At 40.9% G+C, this 27,037-nt stretch overlaps 1 protein-coding gene across 4 annotated transcripts; it reads left to right on the forward strand.

The window, feature by feature from the left end:
- The first annotated feature begins 156 nt into the window (after window positions 1-156).
- Window positions 157-26,784, forward strand: CAPN3 (calpain 3). 4 transcript variants are annotated; one of them, XM_003206475.5, is made up of 25 exons: window positions 157-457; window positions 2,347-2,684; window positions 8,559-8,628; window positions 9,379-9,497; window positions 10,570-10,703; window positions 10,936-11,104; window positions 11,741-11,881; window positions 13,764-13,847; window positions 14,281-14,366; window positions 14,816-14,893; window positions 15,323-15,483; window positions 16,028-16,197; window positions 16,819-16,830; window positions 17,963-18,171; window positions 18,856-18,892; window positions 19,966-19,983; window positions 20,982-21,083; window positions 21,689-21,766; window positions 22,436-22,493; window positions 23,084-23,148; window positions 24,141-24,209; window positions 24,749-24,827; window positions 25,239-25,355; window positions 25,713-25,771; window positions 25,887-26,784. In XM_003206475.5, the coding sequence occupies exons 2-25, from the start codon at window positions 2,394-2,396 to the stop codon at window positions 25,911-25,913; spliced, it is 2,433 nt and encodes an 810-aa protein (XP_003206523.1). In that variant the 5' UTR covers window positions 157-457; window positions 2,347-2,393; the 3' UTR covers window positions 25,914-26,784. The 4 variants fall into 4 exon arrangements, with proteins under 4 accessions (XP_003206523.1, XP_085080970.1, XP_010709749.1 ...); XM_085224844.1 differs by lacking the exons at window positions 157-457; window positions 20,982-21,083 and having other exon boundaries at window positions 715-2,684; XM_010711447.4 differs by lacking the exons at window positions 157-457; window positions 19,966-19,983 and having other exon boundaries at window positions 715-2,684.
- The last annotated feature ends 253 nt before the right edge of the window (window positions 26,785-27,037 follow it).

Below are 27,037 nucleotides of genomic sequence, written 5' to 3' on the forward strand. Positions count from 1 at the left end.
TCTTTATATAATAAAGTTAAATAAATTTTAAAAAATATCATTTACACTGATGTTTGTATCAACTTACATACTTTTCCAAATATTTTGTCATAAATGAAGAAATGAATTAATACTTTACCTCGCTACAAAAAGTAACTGGATTCAGATATTGAAAACAACTAGAGATAAAACTTCATAAAAATTGAATTGATTGTCATTTAGGTCACTTTTGATTTACCATCTGAACAGGAGTTGGGGATAGGGGCCCTTTTGCTCACAAGAAATTCCATCACAAAAGGTAGCCTGATTTCTAATGGCAAAGGGGTTTTGTTTTGTTTTGTTTTTTTTGCTGTTTGTTGCAGACATTTTTGTGTATGGTAAAACATATTTCTGTAATATTTGATTTTCTTTTACCAGCAACTCTGCTCATCACAGAGAAGATCTACAATAACAAGAGGAAGCTGTGTTTTTTGAACAGGTATAGCCAGAAAATACTCCTGAACATCCATAAAGAGCAATGTTGGGTTAAAAGTGTAACACAGTAAGGGCACGCCCACCTGCCCTTTCTCCATCCCAGGAAAAATAAATACATAAAAACGTTGCTCACTTGATCCTTCTCTGCAGCCCACAGGGACTTTTGTCAAGTATCACATTCTCCACTACTACTATCTTTCTTTCCATAGTAGAGCTCTTTGTATAGATGAATGTTTGTATTGATCAAGAAGGGAGAAAACGAAACAAAAAAAAAAAACAAACATATGCCCAGGCTACATAATGGACATTTCTTTCTGAAGTTGTGAAGTGTGAGAACCTTGTGTTTCACCATTTGCACTGCACTTGTAATATCCTGGAAAGAGTGACGCATATCTCTGCCAAGCTGTCATGCAAAGCCACGTCAAATGCGAGACTTGCAATCCTCGCATCTGAGTGTAATGAGGAAGTAATCAATTCCGCAGCTGGACAGCCCATCCTGAAGCAACTGCATTCCTATTTCCACATACAGTTAAATCAGTCCTTTCTGAATGCCCTGTTTGTTCAAGAAGCTTCTGTTCATGATCAAAATGATTTAGGCCACCATTTAGGGACGAGGGTTAGAGTACTAGAGGTTGGTCAAGCTTGTTAACTATATTACCTTCTTCAGAAGTTGCCCTAGTGAAGTTTTGAAAGGGAAACAATGAGCTGTAGACTTATCTGTACTCAATTTGAAGCCAGTAAACCAAGGAAATAGCTGAGAAAAAAGAATCAGTGCTTTGGCAGCATAGCATAGTACTAGAGCAGAAGGTCAGCCAGAGTCCAGATACCAGTGTCGTTAGACAAAAATAGCATTGATGTCACCTTGTGATTTCAGACTTCCCAATCAAAGACCATCAAGGTTTAGAGGGCTTTTCTTGACATACAGGCACTGTCAGTTTTTAAGGAACGTTGGGAGAAGAGAGAAGAGCAATGTGTATAAATAAAGGCAACTTGACTTTCTTTCACAGAAACTGATTTTTTCCCTGGGAATAAATGTGCTAAGTCAGACATTTTGCCTAAGATTAGTATATCCTAACACACACAGAATGTCCCAATTTCTGCACTGGGCCCCTAAGAAACTTCACTGCCCCAAATGAAAAGGTGCCTTTTCTACGTGGAAAACAGGTATGGCAAATGAATCTCAGCCCTGACCAGCTGCTCCCTCTGAGGTAGCCTGAAGAATCCAGCCCCCATTTGAGAGGTGTTGAACTGACCTCAATAGCATCAAATAATATTACCTTTTTGTTAGGGCTGTCTCTTCAGATAACTGGCTCTGTAAAATACACTTTATGTGTAACAAAGGGCAGAAGCAACAAGTAAAACAATTCATAAGGAGTGTCAGGACTAGCACATTGGCTAGGTGTACTTCATAAATGTGTTCCCAGACCAGGGGGAGCTCAGCTTCCAGTGTCACTGTTTTTCTCTGCTTAAGGAAGGGATGAGCTGTGTGCACCAGGAGTCAGCCCACACACAGCTCCTGGCCTGGGCACAAACTTCACAGCAGACTGACACCCACGCTAACCCCCTCCCTATCATTTTCCCTCTCCCTCACTCTTTGCTGGTAGATATTTTTAGATTTCACTGGTTAAAGCTTGTCTCTTCTCAGCACTTCTACACACTGGGTCGGCACACACGGATGCTGTAGATAGAACAACTCAGGAACAGGACTTAGCCTATAGAGAACCTTGTTCTACATCAAGGAATACATTCCACTTTCTTATGCAAAAACACCACCCTTTGAGAAGATGCACAGAGAACTGAACTAGATGGGATTGTATCGCTTTCAAGTTTAACTAGGAGATTTCAACAAAAAGGGGCAGCAGCAACTTCCTCTTTTCTCAAATTTCCTTCCAGTGTGCAGATCCTGCTTTCTTTCAACGCTTGCTGTAAGGCCATTTCTCATGCCGTCCGCCATAAATCCAGCGGTGGCTCAGCAGACAGCTGCCGGCTCAGTTTCCAGCACTACCAGTACTACAACTGAAGGTACAGGGGGAGGCACAGGAGGGATTTATTCTGCCATTATAAGTCGCAACCAGCCCATTATCAAAGTAAAGGAAAAGACCTATGAAGAGCTTCACAAGAAGTGTCTGGAGAAAAACATTCTCTATGAGGATCCTGATTTCCCACCTAATGAGACTTCCCTCTTCTACAGCCAGAAAGTTCCCATCAAATTTGAATGGAAGAGACCACGTGTAAGTAACACGTTTGCTGAGTGCCTTCTGCTTTCTGTGAATGTGTGTTTTTTTGCAAAGTGGGCAGAAGGAGGAGGGAAGGGAATAAGTTGCCAGTGTATTTCATTAGAGCTTTCCTGGGAGATAGCTGGCTAGGCAGTAGAAGCTCTGAAAGTATATATAGTGACTAAAATGTGACAACAATAAAAAGAGATGGAAGAAAGTATGTGGAAACAGAAATATGGAATTTTATTTTTTTCTTCCATGACTTGCTAGGAATTTTCTCACTTGCAACAAACCAAGAAAACTTCTCCCCCTTGTTCTGCAACACATTACTAGGTTTTCAACACTACCTTACTTCACTTACAGCTTTTATTTAGTATTCTGCTGTTTTTGTACTCTCAGAAAAAAAAAAAACAGGTTGTGCTCTGAAACATGCTTTTACTTGGTTCTTAGTTCTTCACGTTGTTTAGCTGACTCATGACACTCCTTACCCACTTACCAAGAGTATGGGTGTTGCAATTGCTATGAGGACAGACTCCTGACTACCAACCCTCTTTCTCCTTTTTGTATCTTGTGGCCATTCCCAGCCAGCCACCACCTTTCCTGTGGGAAAGAAAGACTAATTTGTAAGTTTCTAACTAATTCCCCATCCTACCACAGGGCAATCTTTCCTTTTTCCCTATCATTCCTGCTTGGCAGCTGTTGCCCTCCAGTAAGTGAGCTCTGGGGCTTCCCCTTGCCACTGCCCTACAACAGGGATGTGATTCTGGGGAGCTATCTGGTTCCCTCAGAGTACATCTTCAGTGCAAAAATCCATGCTTCAGTAACAAAGTTAATGGTAGTAGATAAAACTAGCTAGAGGAACATAAGTAAATAGCAGAAGACCAAGTGCTTTAGAGTGTAGCTATAAAAGAACAGCAACAAGCAACATCATGGGAGAGAAACAGGACTCTGTAGTGTCATGTGTATACGTGCTGTCACATGACAGAGAGCAGCCCACTCCTTCATCGTCATCATCACAGCTGCATCAGCTCCTGGAAATGTGTGAACGAGCTAAATGTGGAAACAAGCCGATCTTCTGAAAGGGAGGGGATTTCCTGTATTTCTAGAGAGAGGAAAGTGGTAAAGAGGTATAGAGGATACATGCTAGCATCCTGGGGCAAACAAACTGCACCTGTGCATCTGAAAAGGCATCAGAACATTAAAAATATGTGGTACAGCATCACTTCTGTCTCATGTAAATGAGAAGCTTCCTTTTGGAAAAGTTGGGCTGCCCAATGAAGTTTGAGAGCTCTCATCTATTCACATAACTACAACATGCCTGAGGCTGCGTAAGATTCAAAATACAACTTAAATACCAAAAATTAAAGCTATCTTAGTTCTTCAGCACAAGCATTCAGGCACCTGGCTTGTCCGTGGTGCCAGTCGCAGGTGCAGATGCAGGAGCTCTGCATAGCACAAGGCTGAGCCTGCTGAGTCCTGGTGCACTGCAGGACAAGTACACAGGGGCTGTCCTGCCTGAGGTGCACTGGGCCTTGTTGGTAGAAATGCCCATGCTTTCTGTTATGAAATATTTGTTTTAAAACCACACTGTGAGGTCATTGCTGTACCCAGCAGGTCCCCAAAGAGGGAGGGAGTTACACATGGTGCTTGCTTCTTTTATAACAGATCCACATCATGACAGCAAAAGGAGATTGCTCTTGTGACCTGATGCAAGAGACCTGTGTATGTTGATGCTTATCTCAGATTGGCTCAAGGCTTTGCTTCATTAGGCTTTGAAACTGTAGGATATGTATCACTGATAGTGGGACTTGTCTGATAGTATTACACATGGGAATAGACATGATAACCATATTACAAAAAACCATAGAGTTAAATGAACATGAAGTAGTAATACAGTAGTAAAGACCACAATGTTAAGAGGTTAAAGCAATCAGTGAAGCACCAAATATAAAGAATAAACCACATGAGCCATGTTTTGTAATGCTGTAACAATTTGGACAACTTCTGTTCTTATTAAATTAGAATGACTTTTTTTGGCAAAGAAAGCAGCTAGTTTGCAAACTTATAAATTGGTTTTATAAATTGGTAATTTCAAACTAGTTTGAAATTCATGTTGAATTTAATCAAATTTGCGAATGTATTCTGAACGAAAATAAAATAGCAGAAGGTCAGAAGTTCTGAGAGAGTATTGTAATACTGGCTTTGTTCTAGATCCTTTCTCTGTAGTATCCTGTGTATGTCACTTACCCCCAGAAACAGTGAATAAACAAATGGTCCACATGCCGTAGGATCTTGTTTAACATAGAGATCTGGGGAAGGAGCCATGTGTTCCTGACCGCCTTTGGCTTTATGAGTCGCCTTAGCCATGCCATGCCACACATTTGTATCTGAGCTCTTTCCTCCCAGCCCAAGAGGTTGATGTAGAATATAATAGGAGTGAAAGAGTGATACTGCTACTGAATGAGCATTATTTGCTATGACACCAATTCACACAGGATTGTTGAATGCAAGTTTTTCCAGAAGTCTTTTTCAAGGAATCACAATGTCAGACTGAAGGGCACATGTCTGCCATTCCCAAATGCCACGACCAAGCACTAGTAGCAGTGACAATCCTTGAACAGCACGTATGAACTAATATCTGAGCACGGTGTACCAACACTGCTGTTGCTTCTGGGATTAGGGCAAGATCATGCAGCAGGGATGAGACCCCTGGAGCTACCCCTTGCTCTGCTGCGTCTGGTCCCGGTGGCAGTGAGAACACAGGGAGTGCCATCATCAAAAGGGTGGCTGCCATGCAGGGCATCTGTGAAGCCTGCTGCTGGGATGGTGAGGAGGGCCCTGTAATTCTATATAGTGACAGCTGTGCTGCAATGTGAATGCACCCTCATGGCATGCAGCTCAGACTAAAGCCAAGCATGGCCAGAGCAAGCCGCAGCACCATGCCTGGCCCAGCTGCTGAAGTACGCAGCAGGACTTACCAGCCCAGTGTGCTGGCAAGGACCTCTGAAACAGTCTTTCTAATGCTACATTAATTAGGTCACAGGGAGGCATAGGTTCCCTGTTGTAAGATGAGATCTCTAATAGCTACTAGCTAAATGCCCTGCACCATGCAGTAACAGACAAAGTCTGGACCACAAGGGGCCAAGGGGGAAGCAGGAGCCTACAAACCTTCTTAGGCCAGAACAATACTTCCTTTGCTTGATAGGACTGGTTTAGGGAATTTACTCAGAATGCCAGCAGTTCTTAAAGGAATAAATGCTTTTTGCTGCAACAGCATAAGCTGACTGCAGAGCTTTTCCTGACAGAAAAAAAAGCTAATGAAGATGCAGCAAAGGTCGAATGCCATTTTTAGTCATGTGCTGCCTTGGTGTTTTCCAACGGATGTGCAAGTACTCTCTGTCCAGGAAGCAGCATATACACTATGGATGGTTTTTCCTTGGATTCTGTCTCTGTTGCTGTAACAGTCACTCTGCTTCTTTGTAATGAATCTGCAGCCAAAACTGAATCAATTCAAAGGACAGGAAAGGTCCGGTGAATAGTACTAAGGCAGTCTAAGGCACTCCAATCGCTGTATCAATGAAGTGCAGCCTGTCAGCATTCTGTATGGTAATGACCTCAGAGATGAAGAGCAACCTCTTGCTCAGCCAGCAGCACTGGAAGATCAGGTGTCTCAAACACCAGGTGACAGTGTTTCTCATTAGCCTCGGAACACATTGAAACCCCCCTCCGTATTTCTCTGTATACAGATCATCCTCCAAAGCAGATGAACACAAGATGCAATAAATCAGACTGAATAGCAATTAATCATCAGTGCACATTTAGCATTTGTGAAAACTTAAGCATAATGTAATCTAAAAGACAACATGCTGTACTCCAGGTCTGCAGTGAGAGCAGAGTCAGGCTAAAAACACAGTAATGGCAAAGGAAGAAACAAAATCTCAAAACCCAATATCTCACACCTAGTCTTCTAGAGAACACCAAGGCAATGTGAAGAAGAATGTTTTCATAAAAGCTGGTGGTGGAGAAAAGCATGAAGGTATCTCAAACAGCTATTTTGACAGAATTGGACCTTGGGACAGCTGACTGAGGCCTGAAATAATGGGACAATCCCTCCATTTTCTTGCTCACGGATAATATGGCAATTGCTCTGGGAAGCCAGAAGCAGGTCTCTTTTTGGCTCTGTGACTAATCCAAACAGTTATATCAAAGCAACCCTGATGATTACTGCAATGGAGCAAAAAGTGAGTTCAAGCCAAGCGAAGCTATCAGACCTGAAACCCGAGTCTGGGAAAATCCAGGGCTACCCTGATTACACTGGAAAATCTTCAGACTGCAGAGTTAGTATCAGCTGTCTGTACTGCCAATTGTTCCACTCACAAAAGATATTTTCAGGTGTTTTCCCTTTCTTCTTTCTACTCCAGCCCCATGATTTTCCTGCCGGCTGGGTTCTTGGACTGTGTCTTCTTCTCCATTTGCAACTGCTTAGGAAATTTGTCTTCAGTTTGCAGTATCTTTCTTTTCTTACCCTCACAATAGATGATCAAAAAATTACATCTTTTCTTCCCAACACAAGTATTTGAGTGTGAGGAATAGAATAGGGTAGGGTAAAGCAGAGACCTTCTGTTTTAATCTTTTCCCTCTATGAGAGGTTGTACCTAATTCTTCCTTTGTTTTTCCTATACCACTGGGTATAGGAAATTTTATGTGGTATAGGAAATATATATATACCCTTTGTCCCATTTGGGAACCAAAGATGTAATGAATGTGTATATAATCAATGGATATACAGATGGTGTGTGTATATATATATATATAATAATTTATATTGGAGTAATGAGGGAAAGTCACTCACCCTGTCCTGGGTTCGCGAGATGAACTCCAAGGGAGTGGATCTCCAAAGATATCCATCCCCACTGGCAGTCAGCTCTTAAATGGGTCTAGGAGAGTTGGAGCCAGGCTCCACCCCTTCCTGCAGCACAGGTGATTTGCCTTCACCTGTGCTCCCGTGGCTGACTCATTGCTTGCCTCAGGTGATCAATCAGAGGTTCAGGCCGTGATTCAGCAGCCCCATACAATGTGGAAAAGATTCTGTGCAAACATTGTAATAGTCCTGTCTCCTTTTTACTGGTACTTCCTACATAGTCTTTCATTCCCTACAGCAATACCTTAATTTATGCCCATACAGCATCCCATCCTTCTGTCCTTACTGGTAAACCTAATATATTATCCCAAGTGCAGGACAAAAGAGATTCCTGTCCTCAGAAACAGATGATATCTGTATTACATTTCTCAATTCAGCATTGGCAGTTAAATACTGCAACATGAGGAAAAGAATAAAATCACTCAGTCAATATTTCATTATTCCTGAGAATCAAATATCTGACCCTGGACAGGTTTCAGAGAGTATTACTGGAGATCATTCCTGCTTAAATGCAGTCTTCAGCTCTATTTATATATACATCAGCATATTAGTTGTTGCAAGTTGGATTCCTGTAACCTGGAGTCAGTATTAAAAAATTGAATCTAGTTCTCAAACACTCTTTCCATCTGTTTGCTCTCCTCCAATAATATTTTTTCATTGTATGGAAAAATATTTTCCCCTGTTTTCCTCATTTTAACATTTGTGCAGTCAGTACAGGAATAGTTTCCCTCCTGCAACTCCTGCACTGCCCAAAGCCTATATCCACTAACACATTGTCAGCAGAGATCTGCAGCTGAAAACTAACTAATAGATTTTGATATCCACAAACTGTCTCACATTAAATTAAAACTAAAAAAAAATTAAAAAATATATAAAAAAACACGTTGTCTTTAAACAGCTTTAATTTCTGTGAAAGTCAGGCATTGCACTGTTTGTTTTCATGCTCACCTATCTGCTTTTATTTTCAGGAAATTTGTGAGAATCCACGGTTTATTATCGGCGGAGCCAACAGAACAGATATCTGCCAAGGAGAATTAGGTATGAAATTGTCACATTCACTCCACACATTTTAAACTTTTTTTAACTCATCATAGTTCAATTCTCAATTTTCATTTGCTTCCAAGGAGATGTTTTAATTCTCTCAGAATACCACTACACATCTTCTGATTCCTTCCCTATAGCAAAGAGATTGCCTGCTACCAATCTAGGGAGGAACTTTGAGCAAACAACACTTTGCTTTTCATGAACTAATATCACGAGTGTTGCAAAGCACCATTTGGCAAGACCTGGCCTTTCTCCAAATACTGTTGTATTTTTTCAAATATTTAGTCTCGTTATTTTAAAACTTCTGGAGGCCTTCAGCCAAGTATGCCTTGTACTGAAGGATAACCTCTACGTTGAAGAACTTAAGCTCAGATATTCAAAGCTGCTTTGATATATAAAGCTGCTACGTAGGTGTAAGTGACAACTCTGCGGCTGTCAGCCACATGGCACTCACCTGCACTGCTTTGTAGAGACATTTTCCACTCAGCTTTTCCATGCCTTCCATGGTTTTATTGCTTCTCCTGTGACAGGTGTGTGCTTAGACAGTGGTGCCAATGAGCATTTCCACAGCATCAATAAGTAAGAAGTGCTGAAGCACCGCAGAACACAATGAGAAGAGCCCATTACTGAAAGGTCGTGGCACACTCTATTGAAAATCAGTGTACCTGCCAGTACCTTAACTTTCCCCTTTGATTCTAGGTGCTCTCTCCCCTCATTTTGCCTGCTGCTTCTGCTTGCTTACAGGCGATTGCTGGTTCCTGGCTGCCATTGCTTGCCTGACACTGAATAAAAAACTGCTCTGCAGAGTCATACCTCATGACCAGTCCTTCATACAGAACTATGCTGGCATCTTTCACTTCCAGGTGAGTCCCCTCATCTAGCATTAAGGAGACGAAATTATATTCACCCAACAGAAGGCTCATCACTTGGCACACTGCTCCCTTTTCTTCCTCCACCCTGTGAAAGCATGAGCAACAGGAGGAAAGGAAGAAGGATTGAATTCCTTCACCCCAAACTCTTCCAGCAAGGCAGTCACGGAAGGTAATTAGGGAACATTAATCCACTGATGAAGCATTTGCAGATGCATGGCCTGTGTGTGACAGACAGCAACAGGTGCTTGGTCTTGCCTTCCTGCTCAGCTGCAGTACTACAGCTAGCACAGAGATACTGGTGGTAAGAGCATCTATTTTTAGGGCCACAAGCAGCTGGTCTCTGTAAAAAATAAGTTGCTGAAGAACTGATTTTCAGAAGAGATTGACTGCTGTCCATCTTACCCATGGTTCTCTAAAAACACCTCCTTTAAGATAGATGTATTGCCAAGGTAAATTCAGCATGGCTGCCTCCTTTCCCCTGACATGCTTTTTGGCACATTATAAAGCAGGACACAGCCCTCTACCTGTAGTTGTCCAAAATTCAGGTGGCTGGAGGAACACCAGGTAAATCTGAAGGAATACAGACTCTCTGCATCTGATCACAATGTAAGCCAGAGCATGGCTCCTTGCACAGCTGCATTTGTGTGTCCATCCCATCCCACCAATCTCACACTTTGTGCAGGAATTGTTATTTACAACTTCAATTGTAATCTAGCTCTGAAGGATATGCTGGAAATGCCTGAATTAAGAAAAGGGAGAAAGGAATAGAACTGGTGGAACAGTCACATGCAAAGAGTCAACTTGCTCAAAATCTCCCAGGAATGACTCCTAGGAGTGTTAGACCTCAAAACCATCTAACCATACCAAACCAGGACCTGCAGTTTCTGCCAGCATAAGTCTGATTGCCATGGCTCAGCTCTGACCCCGTGAAACAGAAAAGGGAGAAGTTTTAACAGATGTAGAACGGTTCAGTGTTTCTCTTTCCTCAGCTCAGCTCTCCAGCCAGACTTCCCCTTCCCTGCCCACAGTGAGCCCAGATGTTTTTCTGTTTGCCTTCATTCAGTTTTGGCGCTATGGAGACTGGGTGGATGTCATCATTGATGACTGCCTACCCACATACAACAACCAGCTGGTCTTCACCAAATCCTCCCAGCGGAATGAGTTCTGGAGTGCTCTCCTGGAAAAGGCCTATGCAAAGTAAGTCACAGCCTGCTGCACCATGCCACACTCTCTTGGGCTGGAGGGTTGGTAGTTGAACTGCGTTGTACTGAACTTGTCATATGCACATTAGCTCAGCACATCAGCTTTTCCCACAGATTCTAATTGGGTATAAAAGCATATTTTCTACAGTTGCTGTTTTTTGTTTTGATGGAGGGTTTTTTTGTTACTCATTTAGAAGTCTTCTTTTTTTTTTTCCCCTTTTTCCAAGACTCCATGGATCCTATGAAGCCTTGAAAGGAGGCAACACCACAGAGGCGATGGAGGACTTCACTGGAGGAGTGACAGAGTTCTATGAGATAAAGGATGCTCCTAAAGATATCTATAAAATCATGAAACATGCCATTGCCAGAGGATCCCTCATGGCCAGCTCCATTGATGTGAGTCTATATGAACTTTGTAGATGAGTCATAAGAAACAGCAGAAATCTCCACCTATAATCATGTATCAACTTTCGCAACAACTTAGTTGAGTCCACATAAGCAAACATTCATTTGCAGGTGGTAGGGCACTCTCCTCTAGACACTTTCTATTAGAGAACAGCAAGCACCAAAGGGGAGATGGACAGAAGCAGAACAGGAAGGCAGGAGGAAGAAAGGAAGGGATCTGATCAGTGAAACCAGCACCCTTCTCTCAGTGAGGTGCAACAATTCTGTTAAGATACAAATCCTTGCGTCAAAGATGCTAACAGTATGCAAATATCCAGGAAATTAACCCATTTGATTCCCAGCATATCCTTAGGTTATCTTAATTTACTGTGGTTAATTTAAAAGTGAAAGTAAGAAAACACTGTTTCAATAGTTGTGAAGTTGCAGTAAAAGCAGGAAAACAACTGGTGATATCTGTGAAAACAGATCTCTGAAAACAACTGGATAGAGAACTGTGGACAATCTAGCAAGTAATGAGGAAGTAGAGAAGTTATCTAGGCCATTTTTCACAACTTATTTTTTTGTATAGTTTCTTTTCTTTCCACATCTCCTATTTCTGCACACAATTTTTCTTCCATTCTCTACCAGGATAACCTAGGCTTTTCCTATGGAGCAGCTCCTCGAAGTGACATTGGAGAAATGATTGCTCGAATGGTGAAGAATCTAGAAAATGCGCAGATGACTCACCCCACTGTGGACCACCAGGGGACAGATGAAAGGCCAGCCTGGGTCCGTACATCAACAGAAGCAATTTCACAGCACTTTTATTTACAGCCAGAACACATCACCTATGTTTTTAAATTCTTCTTTTTCTTCACTTAATTATCCCAACACTAAAGATCCGCTCTTCTGAATGCTATTTGATGGTCACGTTAAAGGACTTCAATTCTTTCAAACACACAAAACCATAAAACTTACAAACTTAAATCTTCCAAATCTGTATATGGACACATTGCTGTCCTTTTCTTACTACTAGGCAGTTGTCATACCTTACTTTTTAGGGAGCTGTGTTTCAGTGGAAGAAACTAATTCTCTCTCTTTACAGAGGAGAAAAAAAAAATAAAAATAAAAATAAAAATGCCAACCCACCACTGAAAAAACATATCACCTAAAACATTTCACTGTGCAAACTCTCTCCTGCAGGAGAAGCAGTCAATTTTTCCTCTTCAGACACCCCTATTTAGACTTCCTGAATGACTGAAATGGTGTAATTCTTTGGGAAAGCCCAGTATGCAAGCATGACTTTCCAAATCACCCGTGTTTTCAGGGGGAACTTCCCTCAGTTGCTGACATTACTGATGAATAACTAGTAGAACATTACAGAACTCTTCCTATAGTTGCTGCTGTTTTACTGCTCGTTGTTACACTTCTGAGCCATCACCAGAAAAATGTATGACTCTCAATGGAAAGAAGCAGACAGGACATGCCACAGAAGCACTCCAGAGAAGCGGGCCAGGGAACTCGCAGCATAAGATAATATTCTTAAGTAGAAAAGAGAGAAAGAGGTTCTGCTAAATAATAATACTAATATGAGGATAAAATAGGAAAAAAAAAAAAGAAAATAGATATGAGGCAATCGGCAGAAAAAACATGGAAACTGGAATAAGATAAAAGAAACAAGAGCAGAAGGGAAATCATGGAAAATAATTGTGACAGCCAGGAAATACTTGGATGAGATTCCTCCCTGTGGAAGCTGAGAATGTAGCTGTGTGACCTTACTAATTCTCCATTTCCAGCACTGACTTTCTCACGTCCTCAGATTTGTCAAAAACAGATGGAAGAGTTACCAGCGGAGCCTTGCAGTCTTTTCTCAGTGACAAACATAACAAGGGGAGAAATTTCACACGTGGTCCACCTGCACTTTGCGTAGTCCTCCTTTCCCACCATTCTCCAAGATTTTCCCTACAAGCACAGCAGGCTATGTAAACCTGACTTCTTACTCTCAGTTCTTCAACTTCCGGATAAATAAAAGTGCATAGTAGCAGCTGATTATCAAGATAGCAAATGTAGTTGTATCTGCTGGAGAAAACTATATATTTCCTGTGTGTCAGGTGAAAAACATTATCGTCTTAGGGATTATGAAATAAAGTCTCCGTATCTACAAGAAATACATTTTAATTATAATGTTAGTAGGAACAGCATATGAAATTGGGTCATGATGAGATTGCAGCAGCGCATAAAGAAAGTGTTCTAATAGGTGTTGAGCTGCTCTTGTGTTTCCAGTTTTATCCGCAAAATCTTACTGAGTCATACAATAGTATTCTATCCTAGAAATGGCTGAAAGTTCTATTCATGGAAAAATTAATTATTTTGATTAAGCATGCTATACACTAGCATGTTCTGAGTGCAAGCAGCAGCAAACTACAGAAAGGGAAAGAGTATATCACAAAATGTCCTTCACAATGAATATTATTAATATTTTGCTCCATTAATTAATTCTTCACTCCTTTCTAATCAGTGATATTCTCTGGATACTAAGTTTGGTCATCTTGATAGAAGATGAAAACAAGATTTAAAAAAGTCTCCCGAACAGTGTCATCCTCTCTTCTGCCTTAGAGCTGCTGGTTGATCTTCACATGCCTTTTCTGTATTTTTATCCTGTGTCTAACAGACTATAATGCCAATGCAGTATGAAACTCGGATGTCTTGTGGACTGGTCAAAGGTCACGCATACTCTGTTACAGCCGTGGAAGAGGTAAGTACAGTCTTTTGCCTACTGCTGTGGGGTCTTTTGGTCTAGACTGGCTCAGCATGATGCATGGCAGCAGAGCTGTGTACAGGGGGACAAAAGAGGGGGGAAAGATACAAATTACAAAATAAAGGAAAGAAATTTTGTTTTCAAATAAAGTACAGCTTCATAGAGAAACCAGTCAGTCCAAGATTTGTCCTTCTGTGTGAATGGATGTTCCTCCATGATCTACATGGGCAAAGGTGGCCACAGCTGGCTGCCTTTTGGTCTTACAGCCTTCCTACACTCATTCAGGGCAGGTGAGGCTGAGTGATGGCCCTGGAAAGCACTGTCACTTAGGGAGGTGGTATCAGTGATGTGACTGACAGAACATTTCCATTCTAAGCCTATTTCTCACAAAATAATTCAACTGATTCTTCTTGCCTTCTCTTTCAATTAGACAACATTTAAAGGGGAAAAGATCCGTCTGATAAGGCTGAGAAACCCGTGGGGACAGGTGGAGTGGAATGGACCTTGGAGCGATAAGTGAGTGCAAAGAGCTTCATTTGATTTGGAAAAAAATATGAATTGCAGCTGTATTTCCTTTTGCACCTTGTTTATGGCCCTAACATTTAACAATGAGGTATCAGGTTTTGCTAAGAGATACTTCAGTAGGTACTCCATCAATGACAGTTTGCAAGCATTTCTGTCTTTAAGCTAAACAAAATAAACACATTTATTTTTTATTTCTGAGAGTTTCTAACAGGAAGTCTGAAGGGAAGGAAGAGTGAAGCAGGACAACTTCTTCTCCATTTGAAGTATGGAGATGGAAACATTGAGAACAAATAGTTGCAAAAATGACAAAGGAACATTTTTTCTGAATGTAGAATGACAGTGCTTGACTTTCCTCACTATGAGGCCTACAGTAAAGAACAGGAATACAAATAAAAATTGGGTATTGCAAAATGTAATGTAGCTTGTTTACACTTTTGCAGATCAGAAGAGTGGAACTTCATTAAAGAAGAAGAGAAAATCCGTCTGCAACACAAGATTTTGGAAGATGGGGAATTCTGGTGAATTATCTGTCAAAAAAATTGTGCTTCTATAGGAGATATGCAGCTATGGGTCACACTGCACGACTTAAACATGCTAAAACAATGATATTAATTCCTTCATGTTCCCCAACAAGCCTTGCTCTGCAATCCCTTCACTCTCCCACCAGGGTATATTGAGTCCCACAGCCCATCTTATTATCCCATACTTCACAAGCTCTCCATCCCCTTTCTTATGATCTGTCCCCTCACTCCAGTGTTCCCTAGTTTGGAGCTGTACCTGTGTTAATTGACCAATAGGCCAAACGCATTGGGAAATCGGAGCTCCCATAGCAAACTTGTAGTAGTAGAAGCAGTAATATGGGTCACTCTCCATTACCTCTTTAGTAACAGTATATCTTTCAGACAACTACCTACCATGCAAATTCAGCTTCCTTTCAATTCTTCCAGGATATCATTTGAAGATTTCATGAGGCATTTCACAAAACTTGAGATCTGTAACCTCACACCTGATACTCTAGAAGCTGATAAGCTTCAGACCTGGACTGTGTCAGTCAATGAAGGACGCTGGGTGAGAGGCTGCTCAGCTGGAGGGTGCCGCAATTATCCAGGTGAGCAATGAATCTTAAGAGATACCACCTCTCTGATGGGGGGCTATACACATCCCATAAGCTAAATCACACTACAGCTTGATCAATGCTCAGCCACAGGAAGGCTTTGATGATGAGTCACATGATTTTCTATCTAGTTATCTCCTGTCACTATGTTTGTGACAGTGCTTCATAAGCCCAAAAGACAAACCTGGTAAAGATAAATTCTTGTTTGAATACTTTGCATTGCAGGTAAGAAATATCAATGTCACTCTATCAGTTAGATTTAACTTTGGAAATTCTCTGATAAGTTCTGCCACGTTTAGGTTCTCTGAAAGTTTAACCAATGCTAGTTCTTCACTTTAAATCCTTTGCTGCACAGTTATTAGAACTATATAGCCCCCCCAAACACATTAAAATATACACATTATATGTATAAAAATAAAAGCCCAGCTTTATCCTTTCCCTAGGAACTACAGACAGGGAATAGTGAAAGTTCTCTTTGGTCAAACGTATTGCTAGAAAACTGAAGATTTTTATGTTTGCTTTGGGTGACATTTCACAGATACATTTTGGACCAATCCCCAGTATCGCTTGAAGCTCCTAGAGGAAGATGATGATCCCGAAGATGAAGAGGTTATCTGCAGCTTCCTGGTAGCACTGATGCAGAAAAACAGGAGGAAAGAACGCAAGCTGGGAGCCAACCTCTACACTATTGGCTTTGCCATCTATGAGGTACCAGTTCTAGACTTAGTTCTTAATGCCAGGTTCCCAGCCCTTACAGTACATGTTTACCAAGGGAGTCATTGAACTGTTCATCCTGACTACATGAATTGCAGTTTCTCCTTTGCAAGGAAATGTGGAAGAGAGGAAAAAAATTCAAAGCTTTAGTACCATTTAGCCCACAGTAACCTCAGAGTTTATACCTGTAAGTAACGCACTTAGAATCACCATAAAAACCTATTATGTCAGATTTTAGCATATTCTTCCCCCTATCTCCTTCAGTCTCCACACTTCCTTAATCCATGCTGAAACTAAACATCTAATTGGCAGAACCACGTAAAAGGGAAAAAGTCAAGACAAAAAGTAATGATCATCCTCTGTCCCTCTAGTGACTTCAGGTAGAAGTCAATTGACTCAGTCCTTTTCACAAAAATATTTGGTTCAAATCTCAATGGATCTTGTGTAGGTCACAAGAAATCTGGAAAGGAAGGGGGAATTTTCTTAGAAAACTTACATCAATTGAGGTAATTTAATGACTAGCACTAGCTGCAACATCAGAAATCCCTTCTGTTAGATTTATAAGCAAGTAGACTCACCTAGAACTTCTGTTTTTTCTCTTTGTTACTCCCTAAGGTACCCAAAGAGGTATGAGCTGAATTGGGACAGACTGACAACTTGATGTATGCTCACAGCTAGTGTCACTGTTGCTCCTGTCTGTAAGTCAGTGGGAAACTGTCCATTCAAGTTTGTTTTCAGGGACGTTAGCAGAAGACCTGCTAACTATTATGCTTTGAGTGTTTAATAACATTTTCTGAGTCATTTTAAATTCTTTTTCACTTGTACTCTGTTTTACCTGCATTCAGTCCTTTTCTGTTCTTCATGTGAGCTGGCCACTGCTTTCACTGTCCCGTAGTGAACCTGGACTACAGGAAGAAGTGTCAGCTAGCACTTAAGTACCACATCCCACAAAGAAGACCCCTTAAAGCACTTCTGTTTCCTCCTGCAAAAAATGCCAGCAGCTTATATCCTGCAGTCCTAGAGTTTGCTCTACAGCATCAGACTTCTTTGTTTGTTTGTTAACAAATGCTATTTTCAGCCAATGAAGAAAACATATTAGAAGTACACAGATTGAATTTTTCTGAGCCTGCCAATAGCTGAATCACTGGTACCATGAGTTTGCAAGTGAGTTCACATAAAAGCATTCACTGGAGAATGTAAAGATGACCATCTGAATTGTTGTGTTTTACAGACAGTTATTTCTGTAGAAAGCAACTGCAAGCACTTGTTCTTAGCCCACAGTCATTCACTTATTTTTCATATTTAAATGAATGCAGTGTCTCTTTGGTAGATACAGAATTCATATTTCTCCAGGTAAGTTACCACTGAAAACACCTTCACCATGTACCATGCAGTACATAGGAGCCTGCATATACCATTTCTTAGCATGCCACCTTCAAAGAAAGTAACTGAACTTTGGTTACATGCCATTCGCATCCAACAACACAGATAAAATCATAGATGCAGCAGAACAACCAGCCAGCAGTCTCCATGTGGGATGTTGGGCAGCTCTCAGAAGTCAACTAAACCCAGCTAGCAGCAGTTTATAAATATGACAGACTCTGTAACTGGTAACAAGATAGCAACCCGCATCAAATCCCTGCTTGCTAAGCTGCCACTGCTTCATTTGTGTTTTCTGTCCCACTGCTGCCTGCATGACAAGTCACCTGGGGAACAGGTAAGACTTCCTTGAAGATCAATTGACTCCATTGTTCTGCAGATGCACGGTACTAAGCACCACTTGCAAAAGGATTTTTTCCTCTACAATGCTTCCAAAGCTAGAAGTAAGACCTATATAAACATGCGAGAAATCTCTGAGCGCTTCCGGCTGCCTCCCAGCGAGTATGTTATCATCCCATCCACATACGAACCCCACCAGGAGGGAGAATTCATCCTGAGGGTTTTCTCAGAGAAAAGAAGTCTTTCAGAGTAAGTTACAGATATTTCATCTGGCTCGAAAGGGGGAACTGAGCTCACTACTCTGTTATAGTTGTGTTCCCTGCTTGCAACACTCTATTCTTAATTTTCTTAATCCCGTTAGGTACTCCAAGATGCAAACTCATATCCCCAGTATTACCTTGTAGTTTAACAAAAACCTGTTTTGAATTTCCATTGGAGACTCTGGAGATGGCTGGCAGGATATCCTTTGTGAACATAATTTCTGCTGTCCTTATAATGAAAACCAACAAGTTTGTTATTTAATGCTATATGCCACTGCTATATCCCATATGGAAGTTTTTGCCAGATAGACCACTGAGACAGATCTAATTTTGGTCATGAACAAAATCCAGAAATAGGCATTATTTCTTTTCCATCCTGCTCTTTAAGCAGCTTCCCAAAGCTCAAACTGCAACTGGTATCTCTTTGCTAAGGCCAAAATACTTCTGGTTTGCTCCCCCGTCAAGATTTAGTGATGCCAAGACTATAAGAATAATAAAGCCAGCAGCAGTCTTCTTGGAAGCAGTACTCAGGCTGCTCAGCTCAAACTCAGAAAAACTACATCCAGAGTCTGAGCTGTAATGCCTGGAAGCCACCACTGCCTGCTTACAAACCACATAAACAGTGTTGGAAACAGACTCCTTCCTGATTTACTTACTTTCTGCTTTCTTCTAGGGAAGTTGAAAACATGATTGAGGCAGATCGCCCATCGGTGAGTACCATACTGTCCTCTTCTGTGTGGGAACAGAGCGGAGGAGTGTCACACTTAGGGAAACCCATAGCAGGAAACCATTTGCAGCCACATGACAGCTCCTCTAACAAATTTTTGATTTCTCATCAAGATATTCCTATTAACACTTGAATTTATATATGCTACTTTCTGGTTTGGACAGACCAGAATTTTTTGCCAGGTTTGAAACTTGTTCTTCGCATAAAGAAGCCTCATGCCAAGCATTGCCTTTGCCTCCATCAGTTGAGAGTATTCATGCTCTGGTGGAGGCCTAGCTCCATCCTTTGGGGTGTTTTTTGTTTGTAAGCCTGGCAGCTCATCTAATTAAGGAAAAGAGTGCCTTATTTTGAAGTATGAACTTTCTGAAAAAGGATTCTAATAGTATTGTGACTCAAATTAGCATTCATGACAAACTAACTCTTTAGCCTGGGGTTTTACACATCTGTATGGAAATAAATCGGAGCATACCACATCTGTGTGGGAATAAATTGGAGCATACAATACACTCAGTATTGAAAGAAACACAATGCTCTTGCACAGAACTGAGCTCCATCAAACCTTGTTCAGAAGCCTTCCCCTTCCGTTGGTTATCGTGATACCAAAATTTCTACCCCGAACTGATGGAATTTAATTGCCACTCCAAAAAGCATGGATATATAGGCACAGGAATCCAATCTACACTGCACTGATTAGTTGGGGAAAATAAAAGGAGTAGTTAGAGAGAACAGATTTTATTCAAGCAGACAAAGCCCCAGATTAGATGGACTGGCAATTTGATAAGGCTTCTGCAATTTTAACATACAGTTTCTTCATGGCTGCATTCCCCCTGTCAACTCCCCCCCCCCCTTTTTTTTTTTTTTTTTTTTTTTTTTTGAGATTTGAAATTACGTGAATATATAAAATTGAAGAAAGGAAGTATGACTACAGGAATGGGAAAAACAAATTTGAGAAAGTGAAAGAAAAAAATTAAACATTGCTATTTAACAATGTGACCTGGTACAATCCATAATTCTTTTTAAAAACACATTATTCTTATTTTGTTTCTGTTTCTATAGAAGAAGAAAAAAGGCAAGGTGGGTACCTGTGCAACATGCTGAGTGTCAAAAGGCAAGATGCATGTGCAATGAACAACAAATGAACAAAAGCAGTTGCTTGCTACCATTAGTGATTTCTGTGCTTCTGGAAGCTGATCTAGTTAATAAAGAGAACTGGAGACAAGAGACCATTTTCAGGCAGCAAAGATTTTGTCCTCCTATACAAAAATCCAACGAAGTACAGCTATAGCATCAGATATTTCTCTTTCTTAAGTGGATGGCAAAGGCATAAACCTTTCAGTTTTATGAGCTTGATCCTTTAGTATTTTGCCTACCTGACCCTCCACAGGCATCCTGAACCTTTCCCAGTGAGAATCTCCCCTCCTCCAGACACATGCCCTCCATTGCCCAATGCAGCTACTCCTCCTTCCTGCAATTTCTGCTCACCAGAGTCCAGGATCACCCTTTTCATTCTACGCAATACAGTTAGCAAACAAAAGAAACTCTGAAGTTACAAGGAAAATTATCAGCCAGAGGGAGGCTTCAAAAAGGCCCACAAGGGAGAGATTTTGAAGAGGAGAGCGGTTGACTCTAATTTGCATTCCTCAGAGCACAACATAAAAGAATGATCTCTGTTTCTTACAAGGACTTTGGAAATGTAACACTTTAATCTAAAGACTGGTCAATTGCAGTTATTTCTCCAGGATAACACATTCACATCTGATAGCAGTTTTCCTTGCTTTAAATATACTAAAACAGAGCAACTGCTTGCATCTCCTTACAGTTGAATGCCTCAGCAATTAATAGAAAACAAACACATGCCTCGTGTAATTAACAAGCTCCTACACAAGCTCTGCAGATTTCTTTTTTAGCATGAGGATAGTAGTAACCTGAGAAATTCCTCCTTTCTTTTATTTTCCATTCCCAGATCTGGCTGCCTGTGCTTTGCCACAGAATGGATGGCCCCAGATACTTTCCCTAACACTATTTCTTGTGTAATTTCTACTTCTCTTCTGTTCTCTTCCTTCTTCTTCTAGCCTATCATCTTTGTTTCTGACAGAGCAAACAGCAACAAGGAGCTGACAACAGATGAAGATGCTGGCAAAGATGGTGAAAAAACCCACGTAGATGAGAAAAAGGTTCTGCAGTAACTGGCAAGGCGGGGGTTGAAGCTTGGTCTGGCCAGCATTAAAAGGGCAGCTGGAGAGAGCACAGGAACAGGACAAATGACTATCCTTATGATGCTTACCAGTTTCACACTCTGAAATGTGTCTGAGAAAGATGGAAATGATAACAGCAAGGCTATCTAATGCAGTATTACAGCCTCCAGAACAGGGCCTCCCACTCTGCAAAATACTCTAAAGCCACTGAACCCATTTGAAAAATTCTTAGGCTAGAGGGTAGCTATGGAGCATGCTTTTCTCTTCTGCTCCAAATTTCTCCTTTGCAGTGTTTTGAAATGAAAAAAAACAAAAACAGAATGTAAAGATCCATTGGTAAAAGTAATCATTTAGATTTGTTTCAAGACTTATGAGAACAATGAGGGGATGGTAACAATGCAGCAGGTTCACTAAGGAGTGCATTTAATGAAAGAAAGGGGAGAAGCCCATGAGGATAACTTGTTCCTCTGAAGAGTTCCACTATCACTAAGAGGCTTATTTGTGTGAAGGGGGTGAACCACCCAGATCCCCTCTTTTTCCTGCAAAGCTAACGTTGCATGTGTTCTTTGCTTGTGTCTTTCCAGCGTTCTTCAGCAAAAGCTCGTGAGAAGAGTGAAGAGGAAACACAGTTCAGGAATATTTTCCGACAGATTGCAGGGGATGTGAGTACACGACCAATCCCTACCTCTGCAGAGCAGCTAAGCCACAGCAGCACCTAATCCAACTTCTTCACAGATTCAAAACACGGAAAACTTAAGTTTTCCTTCACCAAATTTCCTCTGGGAGCTGAAGTTAAGCAAAATCAAATGGAAATTCAGTTAAGCACACAGCTATGTCCAAATGCACATGCAACTTATTTTCGTTGTGTACAAAGGAGCCTTATTTAAATTTGGGCTCTTACTTCTATCACTACTATGTGAAGCTATTAATGATGTCTTAATCAGTAATGCATGGATACATGTAGGTATTCAGACATGTTTGCACGTTGAACTAAAGAAATTAGAACAAATCAAAACTGCATAAATCAAGAGGCTGCAGAAGGGTTGCAGAGAATTTCACACTTTGCTTATACTTTGGCTTGGAATTACTGCCTGTTCTCCCAAATGTTTTTTTAATAAATACCATGCAATCACTTTAGATTTGCTTCATGCTGAAGGTGTAGCTGTGGCCTCAAGAAAGATTATACAAAGATAGAAAGCTCTCTATTTTGGATCACACGCCATGATGAAACGTGACCAGAGACTTCATGCTTTTAGCATATCCATTCATATAATGATTTTCATAATAAGGAATGTTGCAATTAACTGTAACGTCCCCATGTTTCCCACCAGGACATGGAGATCAATGCTGAAGAACTCAGGAATGTTCTCAACAATGTTGTTAAAAAACGTGAGTTTGAATGTGCTTTCCAGTAATCCCAGATAAAGGCAGCTATGATGTAACATACCCCTCCATCCCTGAGCAACATTATCAAAATTACTGACAGTTTCAAATTCACAGACTTTCTACTTTCACTTCTGCAGGCTTTAGCTAGAAAACTTTTCATAGAGATGGTCTCTATGAGTGATCATGTATGGATAATACAGAAATGAGCAAAAATTCATTGGAAGCACCACACAGGTTAATACAATATTTCTAGCAAATATTTCTGCAAAGTCCCTTTAAACAAATCCTAATAGAGGGGAAGAACTTTCTTCCCATTTAGCAATTCTTTTAGCCTACAAACCTTAGGCTTCTTTAGTTAACTGGAAATTGATTTAGAGTTTCTCAAAGGCTTTTATTATTATATATAGCAGGTCATAACTCACCTATGATACACAAGCAATACTGTTACTTAGAGCCTTTACAGATATTTTTTCTCACTTATACCTCATGGGATGAATTAAGTCAGTTTGGCTTATACTTTGAGTACTCAGAGTCCTACCTAAGAGGAAGAAGCTATTGCTGACTTACATGGTGTTTTGTATCATTTATTTCAGATAAGGACCTAAAGACAGAAGGATTTGAACTAGAATCCTGCCGCAGCATGATTGCTTTGATGGATGTATCCTTTGCTAGTGAAAGAGGAGTGCCTGATAGCACACTGCTCCACCTGAGTTTTACTCCCTGACCACACACACACAAATTGTTTTTTAGTAAGCAGGAAAACAGACCAGTGTGTTACAGGCTGTTGTCAGATAACCCAGCATTCCAGGGTGGCACATACTAACTGCAGTCATCTCAATGTTAGCATAGCTGGCAGATGAAAACATTTCAAAACACAGAACTGTGGAGTAAGTATAATACCATTTCTTTAAGTCATCTCAACAGAACTACAGTTCTTGCCAACAAATTCAGTGTCTCTTATCTTTACATTTTCTACACATTCCACCTTGTGCTTAGCACTCAGCATATAGCAACTGTCTCAGAGCAAGTACAATAAAACACACTGCAAGATGTCACGTGGCATTACCTCCAATACAGCATCTACTCCTACCTGAGTAGGAAAACATACATGTTTCCATATGCTTCCATAACATATGATTTTGGAGGAACATAAGCAACATTCAAACCAGACCAGACCAAACTTATAATTACAGCCTGGAACCTTAATGGCTGGAGGCTGAACACAGTTCAGTAAATTATTTTAGTCAACATTTTGCTTGATTCTCAATTCATTTCAGCAAGGCAGAAAAAGCTTCACTCCAACATAAAGCTCATTTGTCTTAAGCAGTTTTTCGGGGAACTTCACCAGTGGGGGCACTTGGAAAAAGCCACTAAAACACCCTGCTTTATGTACGTTATAACAGCTCCAGGAGCAGGTCTCCTGCCTGTATTAGTGGTTTATTACTACGCAAAGAAATAATGCTTCACAATCCCAAAACAAAATAACACTCTTAATAACCAAAGCACTCACAAACACTTTACAGTGCCATTCAGCCCTCTCTCAGTGCTCAAGAGCTGGGTTTCACACTCACCCCCCCCCCCCTCATCTATAGAAATAATTAATTTTCCATTTAAAATAATGGGCTTTTTACCTGAATGCTTGCATCACAGACAGATGGCTCAGGGAAAATCAACTTTGATGAGTTCCGACACCTCTGGGACAAGATCAAAAGCTGGCAGGTAGTGCTGCTCTTCATAGCTCCACAGTGCAAAAGCTTGTGTAGGGAAACCAGACCTCATTATGTACCCTGCAACCAAAAAACCTCCCAGAATTGCAAACTGGTTTTTAAGATGAAGACTAACGTCTTCCTTCATCCCTTTCTTAGCCTAAGCAAACATCTAGAGCAACAGCATTCATATGAGGAGATCCCTCTGAGAAGGGGGGAGGCACACAAGATGGAGGAGGAGGATGGGAAATAGAGCCAGGCACTGCAATTAACTTAATTAGGGCAATTAAGAGAGAGGATTAACAGCATAAACTCAAGTCAAATGAGGAGGGTCTCCAGGGGGAAAGAGTTTTTTCTTCTCACAGCACAGATCTAACTCACACGTCAGGAGTGAGGGGAGCTGTGCGTGAACAACACAGATTGCTCACAGCAGCCACAGTGATACAAGGCAAATGGCAAAGCATTCAGGTGCTGCAGGGTAGCACTCACATCAGCAGGCATGTCCTACAAAAGTATAAGCTTTAATTTCTGCTGTGTACTTCCTTTCTGCAGAAAATCTTCAAGCATTACGATGCTGACCATTCAGGAACCATTAACAGCTATGAGATGCGCAATGCAGTCAAAGATGCAGGTAATTCCCCCAGTGTCCAATGCCCAGCAGCCAAATAAACCTTATTTTGGTTGATGCATTACAGGATGAGGTCAGGAATACAGCCCAGCCTTTTAAGGAGGGGCCCTAGAGAAATTTTTATTTTTTATTTTTTCCTCCAGCAGAGGTTCTCATATATATCTGAGTCTCACAAATGATCAAAATCAAAGAAGTCAGCACTCACTCTTGCCTAGTTTTACCCTTTTAATTTGAGCAGAGTTTGTGCAACTGCACTAAGAGCACACGAGATGTGCGTCACGGAGCCCAGATGTGTGCAGGTTAACTTTTTATGATGCAGTCACCCACCAAAATCACCTACGTGCCCTCATTTAAGCCGTGGATTCTTTATTGTTGTATAAGGAACAATCAAACCTGTTTCTGGCCCCTCTGCAGGGTTTCGGCTGAACAACCAGCTCTATGACATCATCACGATGCGCTACGCTGACAAGAACATGAACATCGACTTTGACAGCTTCATCTGCTGCTTTGTGAGACTGGATGCTATGTTCAGTGAGTGGCTGCCTTCATTTTACAGCCTTGTCCCTTTTCCTGCCCCAAAACATACTCTGATATTTAAAGGAGAGTTTATTATACATAGCAGTATTGCCTACATATAATTTTAATAACGTAAGATGTGTGCTAAGTTACGACAGCCATCCCGTACAAACACAAGAAACAATAAGCCATTATGTATCTCCTTATATTAGCTATGAAAAAGCATAGCTGAAATACTTGCTGACCAAAAAAGTAAATGTGAACAAGTTTGGATAACACAGTGGGAACACGATTTGGTTTGCTGCATGGAATCGTCCATACACTTTGCTTGCACAATAATTTATCCCGTGTATTTTTCTGTCATTGATTTAGGGGCATTCCATGCCTTCGATAAAGATGGAGATGGAATCATAAAACTCAATGTCCTGGAGGTAAACTGCTTTATGCCAGTATTTCTAACACGACACCCCAGTACTGCATTATTAATTCCCAGCACTGTCTCACGCATTCAAGTTGGCTTGATCTTTAATTCCTTCTCTTCCTTAGTGGCTGCAGCTCACCATGTACGCCTAACATCAAGGACCTGCTCCAGATTGCTGTTTTAAGTAATGAACTCCATCGATCCCCAATTACAAACAAGCATTTTGCAAGATACGTGCTTTGCTCACCAAGATAAAACGTGTGTGAAAGAATGAAGAGACAACCAGGCTGCAGCAAGCAAAGCAGTGCTTACTTCCTGTACCTACTTCTGTAATATCTCCAGGACGTTTACATTCAACCATGAGGATTAATTTATTGATGACTGCATTTAGGATTTCCTGCATGTTAAAGATACAGAGCACACACCGTAACTCTGTTTATACTGACAATTGGAAGTGCCATCCCTATAGTCAGTACAGATCAGGCAAAGTTGGGTCTGCATCTGAACTGTGTAAGTCAGAGGTATCTCCTACTGCCTTATAATTAGTCATTAACTCTGTTCTGATGTTGCTACTATCATTTCAGCCTTTTCATACTGTTGACTGAGCACTGAGATTGTGCTGATTACATTAATGAGTCATGATCACATATGTCATTACAGCTGTAGCTTCGTGGGTTGATTCTCTGCTGTGGTGAGAAAGTGGGCACCAGGCACAGTAGACGACTGTGTCTGAGTATGCCTTGCTCTGATGCCTCAGTAGAAGCAGCAGAACCAAGCTACTTGCTCTCATTTTTAGTATCTCCATGCTACCATACTTAGACTTAGGATGGTTTTAGAGTGTTTTGTTGTTGTTGTTGTTTTTGTTTTGTTTTTTAAATTGTAACCCTATTTTCTGTAACATTGAGAAAGCTGTTTTCCACTTTCAAGGAAGCAGTTCAAGGAAGAAAAAATATATGAAGTAAAAAATATATGAAGTATATATTAACTGTACATGTACAAATATATATTAACTACACACATACACTTAAATGTCTTCAGGGTCCTATTTTTCTTAACTAACAGTTTCTGGGTTCTGTTTTCATCTCAGAACTGCCCAGACCCCAACACAGGCAGAGTCCTGAGCACTGTCCCATCATTCTTCTGGAGCTACATCAGCTGGTGTAGTTTTATCACAAGCATGAAATCAGCTTAAGACCTCAGACACTTACTGGTTTACTTCGAATGCACTGTAAAACGTGTGAGCTTGATGGGCTTTCAGAATTGGTCAATCAGTGAT

Source organism: Meleagris gallopavo, chromosome 5, assembly GCF_905368555.1.
Source record: "Meleagris gallopavo chromosome 5, MGAL_WU_HG_1.1, whole genome shotgun sequence".
NCBI classification, from domain to species: Eukaryota; Metazoa; Chordata; class Aves; order Galliformes; family Phasianidae; genus Meleagris; species Meleagris gallopavo.